The sequence below is a fragment of the Thalassophryne amazonica genome, chromosome 1 (assembly GCF_902500255.1).
Source record: "Thalassophryne amazonica chromosome 1, fThaAma1.1, whole genome shotgun sequence".
NCBI lineage: Eukaryota > Metazoa > Chordata > Actinopteri > Batrachoidiformes > Batrachoididae > Thalassophryne > Thalassophryne amazonica.
The window spans coordinates 158,096,748-158,113,993 of NC_047103.1; the positions used below are offsets into that span (position 1 = coordinate 158,096,748).

The 17,246-nt window shown below is 39.7% G+C and overlaps 1 protein-coding gene across 2 annotated transcripts in view; it reads right to left on the reverse strand.

Annotated features, from left to right (window-relative positions):
• The window catches only part of LOC117516393 (ras-related protein Rap-2a-like), a 50,842-nt gene that overhangs the window by 24,146 nt on the left and 9,450 nt on the right, over positions 1-17,246 (reverse strand). Inside the window, exons 2-3 of one of the 2 annotated variants that reach the window (XM_034177372.1) lie at positions 8,760-8,764; positions 6,201-6,793 (exon numbers count right to left, since the gene is read on the reverse strand). In XM_034177372.1, coding sequence (XP_034033263.1) covers positions 6,201-6,514 — 314 coding nt within the window. In that variant the 5' untranslated portion in view covers positions 6,515-6,793; positions 8,760-8,764. Of the gene's footprint in view, positions 1-6,200; positions 6,854-8,759; positions 8,765-17,246 lie in introns of those variants that run through there. The other variant, XM_034177371.1, reaches the window with a different exon arrangement.

The following is a 17,246-nucleotide window of genomic DNA, read 5'->3' on the forward strand; positions in this document are numbered from 1 at the left end:
ACCAGCCAATGTGATCAAAGCGTTCCTGAGTCGTGTGAGACAGGGAATGCCGGAAACCAGCGAGAGTTCAGCGAGTTGATGTGTGACAGGTGAGCTGCAGCTGGAATCTTATAAAGAACATACGAGCTGGATTCAGATAAGACAACAGCTCGCCGTGAAGAAGGAAAGAGGCGAGTGCTGGGAAGATGTTGGTTTAACCCCACAAAAAATGGTCTGACACCAACTTGTTTCCACCAAGGTGCAACTGGAACCAGACTCAAGCTGGTGCACGGGCCTTTGCTTCCACGAGCACGGCGGTGAACAAACAACATCAATTGGCTCTTACGATTCACCTCTAACTTCTTGTATCTTTGGTTTCTAAGTGGTCTGACTGCACTGAACCACATTCCTAATAAAGCACCAGTTTGTGCTTCAAATAACATCGTATATCAACAGATTGATGGAATTATTCTGCATGTCATAATTATCTTAACAGAATAATGAATTGATTACTGCAGACAACCTCACAGAATAATAAATAAAATTAAAATTAAACACTATACCTCAATGTATATACAGTGGTGTGAAAAAGTGTTTGCCCCCTTGAGCTTTTACATCTTAGAAATTGTTTTAGGACATCAAAAAAAAAAAAAAAAATTAGGCTTTGTATATTAAAATTCTGCCCTTAAACTCACAGTGAAAAGTAATCTCTACATCATGAATTAAAAGAAATACAAATCTTAAAGACAAAATGATGGTGTGAGTAAGTGCCCCCTTTAGTATATAACACATCTCACATCTCTTTTACATCCAGTTTTCTTCAGTCAGGGGATGGATACATGAACATTACCAAAACACTGATTATGTCTTGGACTTTATTTATATCAGTTATGAATAAATAAAAACAGTATGGCTCTCTATGGTAAATCTATGTGGAGTAGACAGTTCTCAAAAACTGAGTGGCTGTATAGAGGAGAAGAGTGAGGAAAGCCACCAAGACATCCAGACAACCCAGAAAATGTTATAGACTTCTATGGCTGTGATTGGAGAAATTGCGCACAGTTCAAGTTTTGCATCACGTTATACAGCTTCATAATGATGTAGTATAGAGAATGCTTTTATAAAAAAAAAAACACTTAAAAGTTCAACTACAATTTGCTAGAAGGCACATCGGAGATTCAAGCATAGATCTGATCTGTTTTGTTGAAAGAAAATTCTTCTCTGCTACATATGGGATAGCAAACATCAGGAATGGCTAATAGTACTTAATGCACTAAGCTAGTTAGCTAGCAAGCTAGTGGTCACAATAGCTAGCAAATTGCTATTATTATTATTATTATTATTATGTTTTATGTATTTATTTTTTAGATTAATGCAATTTGAAGAAACATTAAAAACTTTTAATTATGTACAACATTTGTGCAATTGCAGTTTGAAGGGACAACATTAGTCTTATTATTGGAGACGTCTATGTTTTACCCAACATGAACGCACGGAGGTTGCTAGCTACAGGTAACACATTTCTGGAAGGAACAGGTTGCAGCCAAACTTTAAAAGCTGAATTTGATAGCTAACTATGGTTTTGGATCAAGTATATGAAAGAAATCATATAAATCTCAGTACCAATGAACACAAAACTTTACATTTTAAAAACAGATAAGACATTACATCTTAAGATAACATTTTTCTCTTATGATAGTGGAAAATATTTTATCATCTCAGAGTGACACAGCATTTGTTTATGCTAGCTAACTACTCAGGTTGCCATGATGCTAAATAAAACTAATCAATCAATCAATCAATCAATCATACAGTCCTGGTTAGAATTATTGGCACCCCTATATTGTACGTACATAATTTAATTTAATTCACTTATAATGCGCCAAATCACAGCAAAAGCCGTCTCAAGGCGCCTTACATAAAACAAGTCAACATAAAATTGAATAAATAATTAAAAATGAATAAAAAATTAAAAAAAATTCAAATACATAAATAAAACATTTAATACACTGTATTAAATCTGGGATTTAATACAGTGATTTAATTTAATACACAGATTTAATTTAATACACTGTATTCGCACATCGGAGTGCCCAGGGCATTCAGCACCAAATTCTGGCTACCGCTAGAACTTCTAGTGTCTTAACCTTCACAAAGCTAGCCATTGCCCCGGAACACTTCCTGTTTGCCTGCACAAGAGTCTATCAAAATAAGAGCACATTTTAAGATAAACTTCAGTTCCACTACCAGTGCACACTGATGATGTCGTCACAGGAAAGATGCGGAAGAGACAAGAAAAACACTGTGAAAACTCTCTTTTTTTTCATTTTTATGGTGTGTTGGGGTCACAGAAGTATTTAATTTCGGGTGGCCATTTAATTAACTTTGGTTAAAAATGGGAGGGTGGACTGATGCTTGAGGAGGGGCAGTCCAGTGTGTGCATATGGTATGTTCAAACATTAAAGCAAAATTACCAAATACCCTATAATATATATTCTATAAATCTATTCTATTATATATATTATACACTTCTATAATTTATAATCAAAATATTTTTTCAATGTCTGAAGTTACTGAACAAAAACAAAATACTTTCATAGTGTGGAGAAAAAGGAAAAAAAACAATTATGGGCACCTCTGATGAAATTACAGTAAATCCTCACTTTTATAGACAGTTTTCTTTTGAGAACTCAAAGGATATTTACAATGTTCATCAAGAATTTTTCAATTTATTTTCCTTTATATAGCGCCAAATCACAACAGAGTTGCCTCAAGGCGCTTCACACAGGTAAGGTCTAAGCTTACCAACCCCCAGAGCAACAGTGGTAAGGAAAAACTCCCTCTGAGGAAGAAACCTCAAGCAGACCAGACTCAAAGGGGTGACCCTCTGCTTGGGCCATGCTACAAACATAAATTACAGAAACAATTCACAGAACAATTCACGGACGAATATACAAGAATTGCTGTTGGTGCACAGGACAGGACGGTCGCCAACACAAATACAACACTCATCTCTGGATGGAGCTGCACCTTAAACAGAGAAAAAACAGAATCAGGCATCAGAAAGACAAAAAAATACTGTATAATTTGCCAGCATTAATTAACAAGAAAAACAGAAGAAATACTAAGGTGATCGCCGGTCGCTAGCCCTACGCTTCACTAAAAGACCCAGAATTTAGGTAAAGTTGAGGCCGCGACCCGCTCCAATTACTAATTAATAAATTAAAAGAGTAAAAAGCGTAAAACAAAACTGTACCAGTATGCTAGCCGTATGAAAGGGAAAATAAGTGTGTCTTAAGTCTGGACTTGAAAGTCTCCACAGAATCTGATTGTTTTATTGACGCAGGGAAACCATTCCACAGAACAGGGGCACGATAAGAGAAAGCTCTGTGACCCGCAGACTTCTTATTCACCCTAGGGACATAAAGTAGTCCTGCACCCTGAGAACGTAAAGCCTGGGCCAGTATGCAAGGTTTAATTAGGTCAGCTAGGTAGGGAGGTGCCAGTCCATGAATAATTTTATAGGTTAGTAGCAGAACCTTAAAATCTGATCTCACTGGTACAGGAAGCCAGTGAAGAGACGCCAAAATTGGTGTAATGTGGTTGAACATTCTGCTTTGTGTCAAAAGTCTGGCTGCAACATTTTGAACCAATTGGAGAGCCCTAATGCTAGACTGCGGTGAACCAGAAAATAGAACATTGCAGTAGTCCAATCTAGAAGAGATGAATGCATGGATCAGGGTCTCAGCATCAGCCATAGACAGGATGGGACGAATCTTCGCTATATTTCGCAGGTGGAAAAAAGCAGTCCTCATAATATTTCTAATGTAGAGGTCAAAGGACAATGTAGGATCAAAAATTAGCCCAAGGTTCCTCACTCTGTCAGTGTGATGTATGACACACGAGCCTAAGCTGAGCGTTAACTGGTCAAATTGATGCCGATGTCTCACTGGACCAAGAACCATCATTTCAATCTTATCAGACTGAAATGATACCTTATGGTGAAGAAACACTATAAGGTACATTAAATCTGTCTAAAGCAGGCACATCTCGAAAACTGAGCGACTATGCAAGTAGACTAGCAAGGAAAGCCAGCAAGACACCCATGACAACTCCTCAGGAGATATACGCTTCTATGGCTGTAAGTGGAGAAAGTCTCCCATGTGCCTTTCTCCAAACTGTAGCTGGCATTTAACTTGTCCTTTTTAAGAAAATCATTCTTGATTCCATTCCACCAAGAAGCTGTATATAGTTGAGGTAACACGCAAAATTTGCACTATGCTCAGGTTCTCTAATCACATACGCAGAAGTTGGCAAGTCCTTCAGAGTTGTCATAGGTTTCTTGGTGGCTTCCCTCATGGTCTACTTCCTGCACAGTCTAGCACTGACGGATTGGTACGAGTCATACGACATTACTGTTGGTACTCATAAATGAAATTCCAACGTTTAAGGGGAATATATTCACAAAGAAAACTGACATTTCCAATACCAGAATCTAAATTTTGAAAGAATAATACGATAGATGGAAGAAATGAAAGTTGTAGGTCAACACTGAGTCATATTTGAAAAACAATACCAGCAACTGAAATACCATCTCCAGATGAGTTCTAGTTACCTCTCTCAAAAAGGCTATGTTGTCTGTTCTTTCCTTGCTCAGCTTTTAGCCAAATTACTCAAAAATGTTTTCAGCTGATCTCTATAAAACTTGACAAATTACCAATTTTATCAACAAAAAAAAATTACATTTTGGTGTGATTGAGGACCAGGATGTGCATTTTTCCTACACTTCTATTGTACAGTCCAATGCCATACCCTACCCTTGACACTTTTACCTTGTCTCTATCTTGCTATACACCTGAATCACCAAATTTCAATCCTACCTCTAACCTCCTTCTACATATAACATATGCTTCAGACTATGTGAGCCAACTCCACAGTCCAACCATCGATCTTCTACCATATCTCTGCCCTTGTTCCACTCTCATACCCTTTAGCCAACTCCAATATACACTCTAACGCTCTAACTGCCTTCTCTATACCACCAGATCCTTTAACTTACCCTGTACCACACTGCAAACCTCTACTTTCTCACCTACCCTACCACCAACCATCTACCCTTCACCTACCCCACACACCAACCATTTACCTTCCTACCTCATACCCTTCCTCTATTGAAGAGGAAGAGTAGACCGGTGTTGCCGACAGAACGGTCCCCCTAAAAACTGGTCCGCCCTGATGACGCGGTTAACAGATTAATACAGTGGTTTCTGCTTCAAACTGCACTCCAGTCATCATCAATCTCAGCGACAGATATCTGCAGCTTTTGTACAACAATCATTTCCACATAAATTCAGCATTATTTCATCATAAAAGGCGGCAGAAGCAATCAGAGCGCTGCGGCTAAACGAGCTGCTAGCTGAAGCATTCACTGCACGTCGGCCATTTCAAAGTGTCACGGAATTTCGCCAAGTTTTTGCTTAAAACGGTCTTGTTTCTGCTTAAAACTGACTAGAATGATTTAAGAGGTTTTACTTTATCATCTTATGGTTAATAATCCCATTAATCCATTTGATTGCTTTGGGTGAAGAGACTCCATCTCAGACGTGTTTCTGTGGTTCGAAATGGCGCATACGCAGATGCAAAAGGCGGACCGATTTTTAAGGGTGGACCGTTTGGTCTGCAACAGCGGTACTGACCTGTCTACCCTTCCTCTTCTATACCTATAGGGTAGATGTTTCCTTGAAAATTCATCTGACCAGGGAGTGATGCATATTATCCTTAATATCCTAATATTATTTAAAATCTGATGATTGATCGTTTGTCCTAGGTGGAGATATGTGACCAAGGAATGCCATTGGGTCTGTGTGGTTAACCAGTATGTTCAAGTGTTGTTCATTATTCTGTACCAGTTGAAGTAGCACTTCATCCTTCTTGGCCGGTGACGTCACTGTTCCCGGACTCCAAACCACCAAGTTTTGAAGATGAAAAAAAGAAATGTTGAACCATTTATTTCCAGCTGAACACCAGTAGGTTTTTGAAACCAAACAGCTCTAAAGGTTCTTGTATCGCTGGTACGAGTACAATCACCGGCCCCTGTGGCTACCTCTTTGGGGACTTCTGTAACCTCGTCTTAACCATTTGGAAAGAGTTATCTATCTATCTATCTATATCTATATAGATATATATCTATATATATAATTAAGGGGGTGTAAGTGCCTCACCGTTTGACTCTGATGATCTGGTCTCTCATGGGTTTGATGTCCTGAAAACTTTGCTGGTTGACCAGACTGTAGACCAGGATGAAGCCCTGACCGTTCCTGATGTAAAGGTCCCTCATCGAGGCGAACTGCTCGGTACCGGCGGTATCCAGGATCTCCAGCACCGACGGCGAGGAGTCCACCTCGATCTCCTTTCGGTAGAAATCTTCAATCGTCGGGTCGTACTTCTCTATGAAGGTCCCGGTGACAAACTGGACGGTGAGAGCGGACTTCCCCACCCCGCCGCTGCCGAGCACCACCACCTTATACTCCCGCATAGCGACAAGCCAAAGCGACCTTCAGCGGCGGATAAAACAAACGCATCCCCGAGCTACAGGCATGATGAGCGTTTAGCCCCGGGATGTAGCCGCAGCCCGGAATATTCCCACGCTATCTCGACGGGACGCCGTTCCTAAGGCATCCATAACGCAATAAGGCGTCGGTGTGGTTCAAATAAGATTGGCTATTATTAGAAACAACTAGATGGCACATCCTTCCCAACAAACTAACGTTACATTTCTCTGCACAGGAGCACACAGCAGAGTTTAAAAAAAGGGCTGCGAATCCACGCCTCTGTGGACGCTGCCTCCACTGGATGCTACTATTTCCTGGAACGTATGGGGGGTGATTGGTGCCGCATGTATTATTAGCATGTTCACAGCAATAAGAGTGGAGTAAAAAACAAGTTGGCTCCTCTCTAGAGCCTTAGAATGCTGGTTGATTGATTTTTATTCGTATAAAATGTAAACATGTGTAAGATAATACAGTATAAAAACGTATTAAACAAACATGGATACATAAATACACAGGGTAACACAAAATGTTTCCATTGTGGCCCAGTGCTAAAATGTTTGTTGCAATTCAGCCTTACAATTTCCTTACCATTGCAACTGTGTCAAATGAGAGAAATCCTGTTTTTATATAAGTAAAAAATACATCTGTATTGGCCAAGTGGTTAATGCGCTTGGTTTCAGCATAGGAGGTTCCTGGTTCGAATCCTACTCCTGCCACATTTCTCCGTGTAATGTGGAGTTGTGTCAGGAAGGGCATCTGGTGTAAAACCTGTTAATTCTACATGTAGATTCACCTCAAAGCTGTTGTGGCCACCCTGAATGAAAACAAGGGAGCACCTGACGGGACTTACTTATTATCTATGCTAGTACTCTAAACAAATTAAACTGCAGTTTTCCTGAATTTTTAAAAGTGCATTGTGTACTTATTAACATGTTCTTGCATTTTATGATTGTTGTTGTTGATATTCATAGACTGCGTATGTGTTACGCAAAGTTTTTCTTCCCTTCATGAATACGTCCACCATTTCTGTAAGTAAGTACATCCGGTGACAGAATGAGCCTTGAAACCAGTCTCAGCTGCCTAGCAACATTGGAAGTTATTTTATCTTAAATGATTTAGAGTGGGCAGCACAATGGCTTAGTGGTTAGCACTGTTGCCTCACAGCAACAAGGTCATGGTATCGATTCCTACCTGTGGCCTTTCTATGTGGCGTTTGCATGTTCTTCCCGTATTTGAGTGGGTTCCCTCTGGGTTCTCCGGCTTCCTCCCATATCCAAAGACATGCAGGTTAGGTGAATTGGAAACTTTAAGAATTGTCTGTGTATGTGTTTGTTTGTCTATATGTGGCCCTGCAACAGACTGGTGTCCTGTCCAGGCTGTACCCCGGTCCCCGCCTCATGCCCTATAACTGTTGGGATAGGCTTCAACCCCGTGACCCTTAATTGGAGTAAGAGGTTGAAGATGAGTCAGTGGTTGGTTTAGTGTTACAACAGAAGGGTATTATTTTTGTAAAACATAAAATTTCAACAATATTTCCGCTTACAGAGCACTGCTTTACGCACTTCCAGGGTTCTTGCACAGTACCACAAATTCTGATATGGTCCATGTTCCATCTGGAAATAGTTTGGATTTGTAAAATGCATGTAAGATAATATACCTGAGATGGCATCCGCAGGTTTTCTGAAGAGCAGGTGTGAAGTTCAAATCAGGAAACTCCAAGTGTTGCCATCTTATCACTGCTTCACTGCCTAACTCCTGGCCAATCCATAAATGGGTAACGAGGTAGAGCTTGGGCAAGACCAGCGGGACCAGGGAGGGACAAATGAAGCCCGAATATACCTCACCATAATTGCAAACTAAAGCTAACAGGCTAACTTTAGTTTGGGTGTTTGGTTAATGTGTGTTTTTGTGGACTGGGTGGTGGTTTTCTTAACAGGTGTTTTCGTGCGGGTATTAAATCAAGACCAGAATATTGCCTCAGTAACCTTACAGTTAGCACTGGTACCACAGTCTCTGGAGGAGTGGAACCAACTTACATTTTCGGCGGTTACGCCAGTCTCTTAAGAGACTGGTAGTGTTTTTGAAAACATGGCTGTGATTGGTCCATCTGATACGTCGGCCGCTATTAGCTATCACGGCACGCTGTGTGATTGGCTGTGGCGTAACCGCCGAAAATGTAAGTTGGTTCCACTCCTCCAGAGACTGTGGTACCAGTGCTACATTGTAAACAAAGGCTGCAGCCAATCAGAGAGCGGCATGTCTCAGCCAATCAGCAAAATGTCAGAAGCCTGACTAAAAGTCACGTGACCAAATAACCCGATACCGACTCCTTTGCATTGGCTGGAGGAGTGGAACCAACTTACCTTACAGTAATAGTAGAGCTAATGTCAGCATTAGCAGCACCTGCTAATTACTGCTATCCGTGCTAACATACAAATTAAATATTAAAACAGCAATCAATGGAAATATTGGAACACAGACTTCTTAGATGGTGCATTAGCACAATTAACTGCACAGTAACCCATATTATCTCAGATATTAGCAATATATTGCTCAAAACTGACAAGCACAGTCAGGTCCACAGCTGTTACCAATCACTGCTAGCAGGGCCAAACTAGCAGTCACTTAAAGTGCGCATGCCACTATTCAGTCATAACTTTATGGCTTAAAACAGCATAATCTGTTAAATTGAATAAAAACTCACTCCCTGTACAGTTGTCATGAACAGGGAACATAGTTATGGAGACCAAAACCAGCATGTAAACATGTTTATCCTGCTGTAAAGTTGGGCAATTAAACATGAGCGTCTGAAACAGGAGCGACTTGCTTTTTGAGTCAGTCCCAAGTGGCCATTCAAGGAACTGTAAGCCTTTGCACTTGTAAATTGGCTTCATTTTTCTGCACTAAAGGTCGCGGCTTTGTACCATCAAATTTTTACAGGGACAATTTAACACGCGTCATGTCCATAGTGAACAAACTCACTGGAGCTAAGACTAGTGCAGGGTTGATACAAACTGGTATATTAGAAAAATACATTATATCAAGTCTTTTTATGTAAGTAAACAATACACATAACTGTAATTTAGCAATACACCACAGAAATAAAGGTACTTTAATAATAACTACATTTCAACACAAAGTAAATTTTGTGAAGTTTGTGGAAAATCAAAGGGGATGAATGACACCTTTAAAACTTGTGATTATCATGCTCGTAAAGAGAGCAGCCAAACCTTTACAGGAATACCTTATAGAAATTATTCTTATTTAAACAGATCGCAGACACACTCAGAGTAAAATCAGTAACAGCCCTATCTGTGAGAAGCTTCCTAAGACAGGAGGTGCCAAATTTTAGTTAAATTTTTTTCTCTCTTATAATTTCTGTTGAAAATCTTTAGCAGGTGCAGCTGTACAAACTGCACCAAACCAAAAGAAAGTCTATGCAAAACACAGCTTTTACAGTTACACTGTAAAGAATTAGGAGTGTGACGAGCTGATATTTTGGATTGGTGTCGGCCTGATATTGGACAAAATTACTGGATCGAATATCAAAAATTTAAATCAATAAATAAACAACAAAAATCAGATCTGTTCCGAATGTTCTATAGCACATCTGACTCATGTTGTGACCTATGTATGACTTCATTTTAGGGGAGAAGTTCACTGTTTGAGTTGTTTGTTAGATTGCTAGTTTAGCGAAGTAGTTGTTTAAAAACTACAGTGTGAAGGATTTAGGAGTGTTTATTATAAGGAATCGAATACAGACTTCATACCGTCTGCACACCTGTGATAATGAATCAGTGTGTTTTTATAAGGTTAGAATAACGACTTCATATGTACATGAGATCACGCCCCCTCATGGAGGCTGCAATGTTGATTTAATAGGCCAGAAGGGACATATTTATTCTTCCATGCAGTTTGCGGTGTGGTTGGAAGACAGGAAAAAATAAGAGGAATCAGTGGTTGCTGCTGTCTATTGGTTGCTAATGCAGGCTAACAGGCTCGAGAAGCCTCATTTTTTTCTGAAAAGGATAACATATATTGTTGATCACAAGAGAAGTAAAGACCATAAATCCCTGACGCTAAAGAAGTAAAAATGTGAAGGGAAACTGCAGTTGTTTGAGGTTACAGCAATGCAATGTGCAGACTTACCACTAGATGACACCAAATCCAGCACACTGTAGCTTTAAAATATAAGGACGGTTATGGGAATGGCATCAGCAGATACGTAAGGTTCCAGTATTGGCGTCATATCAGACATGAAAAAGGTGTATTGTGCGGTTTCTCTAAATTAGCAATGATTGCTTGCATGATTTCTTTCAGAGTTGTGACAACATAGTAAATTTAGTGGTTTGACTAAATCCATGCGTTTTGCAGCTGCTTTGTTAATAAATAATTCAAAGTCAGCAGCTGAATCAGTGACAGATGTGAATAGAACACATTGCAATACCTTTAAACACCAGTGTTAAGGAGGCCTCATATATTTTTTCATGGTGTCATCAAATGCTCCATAAACCTGCAAATACCTATAAATGATGCAAGATTATTGTCATTAACCTCTTAAATGTAATTTTCAGCACAAGGCAGCTGCCACACATTTAATATTGTTCTAATCACCCTGTCATCTACTGTTTATTTACTTTTAGGGCAGTTTTTTCCAGTGTGGACATCAGGGGCCACCACGGATCCTCGACCCAGCCCCCGAAGAAAAAACAAAAGAGGCAAAGTAAATTCAGTCTGAGGAAGTTTGCACAAAAAGAGGCAAGACAGAAAAAAAAAAAAACAACAAGCAGAAATTTAACACAAATTCAGTTCTTTTAATTTTCTTTATTTAATTTTTTTTTTCTTTCAATAGATTTTACACTATCTTGCTGGAACTGAAGAAACATTTGACTATAGAAACATAAAGTCGCACAAAATATATGCAAAAAAGAATACATTTAAAAATGATTACATCAAAACTATTCATCCAGTGAGGGTCCTGTTGCTGATTTACTGTTTGTTTTTTTTCTAGGTGCACTGCAATAAAGATGGCACAGACAGTCACGATATATGCTGCAGTCCCAGTCCCCTGTGTAGCGCCTCCTGCTGGCTACAGCTGTCAGTAACACGCTCCAAAACCATTGTTAAGGCAATGGGACAAAATGTCACTGCAGACATGGGAAAGCAGACATTAATAATCGATGACTGTTCTCACTGTTGCAGTCGCTCCATTTGGACCTTTGATGCAAATATTAAAAACTTAAAGATATATATTTGAAATGAAACAGAGAAGGGACATTCTAATAAAAAAAAAAAAATTTAAGAGCTCTTAAAACGTAAAACCTCAAGCACGATGGACTCAAGATAAGGCAAAGTGTTTGGATAAGCTGAGTCTGCCCAGTTGACGAACTGCTCAGAAAGTGCTTACATAGTTTATCTTTTTACCATCAGTCACTGCCAACACATTTCAAAAAAATAAAAAATATTCCATACACAAGGGCATTGTGGGTCACCGAATGAGGACATTTGTGTACAGCCATCAGTTTGTTTCCCCCCACCCCGTTAAAAACATTCAGTATGTTATTGTTTAGCCCCCCACTCCAAAAAAGAAAAAAAAGAAAAGTGTTTCACTGAAGATATTTATTGGTAGTTTTTGTCTGATAAACGTTACTAACAGGATGCAGTAATCTCTGGCAGTGGGCACAGCTAAACTCAGCTAATCCACTAACAGCTAATTAATGAAGCTAATGTTTTTGTTAGCAGATTAGCTTTTCAGCTAACTTTGAAAACCATTAGCAGACCAATTAGCGTTCACTAAATTTAGTTCTGCTAACTTTTAGTCTGCTATAATAGTAATAAAAATTAACATTGAAAAAAAAAAAAGAATTTAACTAAAAAATCATGTTTGTTCTTGTTGGAGCGTGTAAAAGAATTCAGGGATCCAGAAAGTGGCGTCATTCTCACATGTTTAGGACAATGGCCATCCACAGAATGGCCGAAGTCACTATTGTTGTTAGTGACAATTCTTGTAACAGACAAAATTATGTCCAATGTTTTAATATACATGATGGCATTAGATGCAGAAGCTTGGCAAAAATACCTCACCAAGCAGTGGTGTGATAAAGGACTGAAAACTCTTCCTGAGCTACGCAAGATTCCAACGGAGATATTGGACCCGTGACCTGACAAACTGATCAGGTATGGAACTGGGGCAATTTGACACATATTTAATCGTGAGTCCAGCTTTATTCAGCCCAATGATGAAAAACTACAAAAGCTTAGAGGCCTACAGGTATGGGTTTCATTTTCTCTTTGAGCGTGTATTTGGCTACAGATGCGTACTGAATGCAGGCATGTTAATGAACACCACACGATGTTGCACGGACTTCTTGTATTCACTAGTTCAATAAGTGAAAATGACACATCATATGAAGGCAACAAGCATCACCCCAAGGAGATGGAGCCAGAGGTCAAGCCAGAGTAACTGCACTGATTATTAAAATTATTTTCATGTTTATTTTTATTTCTCGTATTTCTTATTCATTTAATGCTTTCTGTAATGTGAACAAATTCTATGTTGAATAGAAAACTACTGTTTTATTTCATTTGTTAATTATCTACACTCAACAAAAATATAAACGCAACACTTTTGGTTTTGCTCCCATTTTGTATGAGATGAACTCAAAGATCTAAAACTTTTTCCACATACACAATATCACCATTTCCCTCAAATATTGTTCACAAACCAGTCTAAATCTGTGATAGTGAGCACTTCTCCTTTGCTGAGATAATCCATCCCACCTCACAGCTGTGCCATACCAAGATGCTGATTAGACACCATGATTAGTGCACAGGTGTGCCTTAGACTGCCCACAATAAAAGGCCACTCTGAAAGGTGCAGTTTTATCACACAGCACAATGCCACAGATGTCGCAAGATTTGAGGGAGCGTGCAATTGGCATGCTGACAGCAGGAATGTCAACCAGAGCTGTTGCTCGCGTATTGAATGTTCATTTCTCTAGCATAAGTCGTCTCCAAAGGCGTTTCAGAGAATTTGGCAGTACATCCAACCAGCCTCACAACCGCAGACCACGTGTAACCACACCAGCCCAGGACCTCCACATCCAGCATGTTCACCTCCAAGATCGTCTGAGACCAGTCACTCGGACAGCTGCTGGAACAATCGGTTTGCATAACCAAAGAATTTCTACACAAACTGTCAGAAACCGTCTCAGGGAAGCTCATCTGCATGCTCATCGTCCTCATCAGGGTCTCGACCTGACTCCAGTTCGTCGTCGTAACCGACTTGAGTGGGCAAATGCTCACATTCGCTGGTGTTTGGCACGTTGGAGAGGTGTTCTCTTCACGGATGATGCGAAGGAGATGTGTTGCACTGCATGAGGCAAATGGTGGTCACACCAGATACTGACTGGTATCCCCCCCCCAATAAAACAAAACTGCACCTTTCAGAGTGGCCTTTTATTGTGGACAGTCTAAGGCACACCTGTGCACTAATCATGGTGTCTAATCAGCATCTTGATATGGCACACCTGTGAGGTGGGATGGATTATCTCAGCAAAGGAGAAGTGCTCACTATCACAGATTTAGACTGGTTTGTGAACAATATTTGAGGGAAATGGTGATATTGTGTATGTGGAAAAAGTTTTAGATCTTTGAGTTCATCTCATACAAAATGGGAGCAAAACCAAAAGTGTTGCGTTTATATTTTTGTTGAGTATATGTCCACCTTGATAAACCTTTGATCTTGGCATGCTAAACCTTTTTGGGAACCTTCACAGTTAAACTCACTCACTCATTCATCTTCAACCACTTAATCTGAGATAGTGTCACACGGGCAACACCTCCAGCAGGAGACCCCAAACCTGCCTTTACCGGGCCATATTATTCACCTCTAACTGGGGGATCCCGAGACGTTCCCAGGCTTGTGTGGAGATATAATCTCTCCACCTAGTCCTGGGTCTTCCCCGGGATCTCCTCCCAGATGGAGGTGCCTGGAACACCTCCCTAGGGAGACACCCAGGGGGAATCCTTACCAGATGCCTGACCCACCTCAGCTGGCTCCTTTCAATGGAAAGGAGCAGCAGCTCTACCCCGAGCTCCTCAAAAATGACTGAGCTCCTCACCCTATCGCTAAGGGAGACACCAGCCACCCTCCTAAGGAAACCCATTTTGGCCGCTTGTACCCGTGATCTAGTTCTTTCGATCATGAACCAACCCTCATGACCACGGGTGAGAGTAGGAACAAAGACTGACCGGTAGATCAAGAGCTTCACCTTTTGGCTCAGCTTCTTTTTCATCAGTATGGTAGAGTGAATGCCATTGTCCCCTCACTCATTAGACCCCGAGGTACTTGAACTCCTTCATTTTGGGCAAGACCTCATTCCCTACCCGGCGTAGGCAGTCCATTGGTTTCTTGCTGAGAACCATGGCCTCAGATTTAGAGGTGCTGATCTTCAACCCAGCTGCTTCACATGGTTGCAAATGATCCAGTGAGTGCTGGTGGTCAGCAAAAAGCAGTCATGAGACCCTGAGCCCACCAAAATGAAGATCCCCCCCCCCCCCCCCCCCCCCCAAACTATGTCTTGATATCCTGTCCATGAATATCACAAACATCGGTGACAAGGCACAGCCACGGCGGAGGCCAACCCCCACCGGAAATGAGTCTGACTTACTGCCGAGCACCCAAACACAGCTCTCGCTTTGTGAGTACAGAGATTGGATGGGCCTGAGAAGGGACCCTCTCACTTCATACTCCTGCAGCATCTCCCACAGTATCTCCCGGGTTATCCGATCATACGCCTTCTCTAAGTCCACAAAACAAGTGTAGACTGGATGAGTATAAAGATTTAAGCTACAACATAAAATTTCAGTTCTTTCCATCTGTTTTTCTGGGTTTTAGGGCCAAGAAAACAAACCAAAAGATAAATTCATATAAAATGTCTTGATTAGTGACATCAGCTAAATGTTTTAGTGGTTTATTGTTATCATAGTTAACTTTTAAGTTATTTGCTTAGCTGTTATCAAAGCTAACTTTTAGGTTAGCTGTGCCCACCACATCTTAAAGAGAAATTAAAAACATCACATCTTCAAACAATATAAAAAGTGCAACCCTTAACGCTAGTGATTCATACGCCTGGAATAAAATGTCTCAGTGTGGAACTGAAAGACTCTTCATCAAAGGAAGAGTTGCACATCTGGACCTATTCATTTATAGAACATTAAGGTCTTATATATATATATATATATATATATATATATAATGTGTGTGTGTATAATCTATGTAACATTGATGACTTAAATCTAAGTGTCGCAGCACTACAGAGGCCGCCATTTGCTAATGAAAATATTTAGTCATTGTCATAATCTCAATGAAGAATAAGAAATGTTCATATCTTCTTTACAATCTACCTTGTGTACAGTGTCCTAGCAAAAACAAAGAAAAAAGAAATAAAAATCAACTTAATGTCATTTACAAAAATACCCAACTTCTGTCATTGCAACATTTGGTTGCCACAGCAATAACTCAATATTGTTATGAAATACTATTATACTAGAGTGAAAAGTACATCTTTTTGAAATCATTTTTTTTTTGTTTTTTTGTTGTTGTTGGCTAAAATGTCATCTATACAATAAACATTTTCCATCAACACAAGTGATTCAACAGCTATGCTCATGACTGTAACTTTGTGATCCTTTTTGATGAGAAGGCGAGAAAGCTCCAGTGGCGATCTATTGGCAGATGGACCTTTAAAGCCCACCCCTCGTTGCTGTCCAGCTTCTCATTCAGGTTAGACCTTTGAAACGACTGACTGTGCAGAATGTAGCACAGCTCATTAAATTACAATCATTTCAAAATAGAATAGTTTACAACGTTGTTTTGACTAAAATTTGACCAAGAGTAACACAAGATAAATTACAACAAAACAGAACCTTTGCCACCTCCCATAATCAAATATTACATACAAACCGTAATTCATGTGACAACAATCGATGTGACCAAAACCCCCAAAAAATGTGAACCTGTTCCAAAGGTATGATTGTGGATTGTCAATGTTAATCAAGCACCATGAAATTACTTCAACATTTAAAAAATAATAAAAAGGGAAATAAAATTTAGTATTATGAGCTAAAACACAATATTCCTAAAATGCATTGCAAAAACTAGAGAAATAATATAAAGTGTTAAAAAGTTTGCTTAAAAAATGATTGTGCGGGAGGTGAAAGGTGGGCATTCAAACATATCTCGATAGTGGACACAATGCAAACTTTAAATAACTTTGAATACACTTCTAGAACCATGTAATATAAACTCTCAAAATAAGAGACACTTTACATACATCACACATTTTACAATACATTTTTCTCAAGATTTTCTCACACACGTTCCTCATGTAAACTACTCAAAGCATTATAAGAAAATGACATTACACCATGAAAGTCACCAAACATTCTACAGAGCTATTGTGATTTGTCGTTTCTGTGTTTCTTTTTGTTTGGATAAATTCACTTGTGACATTAATTAACAGTTACAACTGTCGGAGGAGTCGAGTTCACGAGTAGTGAAATGTGATGTCTTTCCCAAAAGTCCTTGTAGCTTTGTGCAGCCACTGTGCTGCTTCTGCGACTTCTACGAATGCACGTGTTGTCGATGAGGGGTTTTACTTTAGGCACTTCTACAGATTTCTACAATGGAACAGGATTATCGGTGATAGTAGG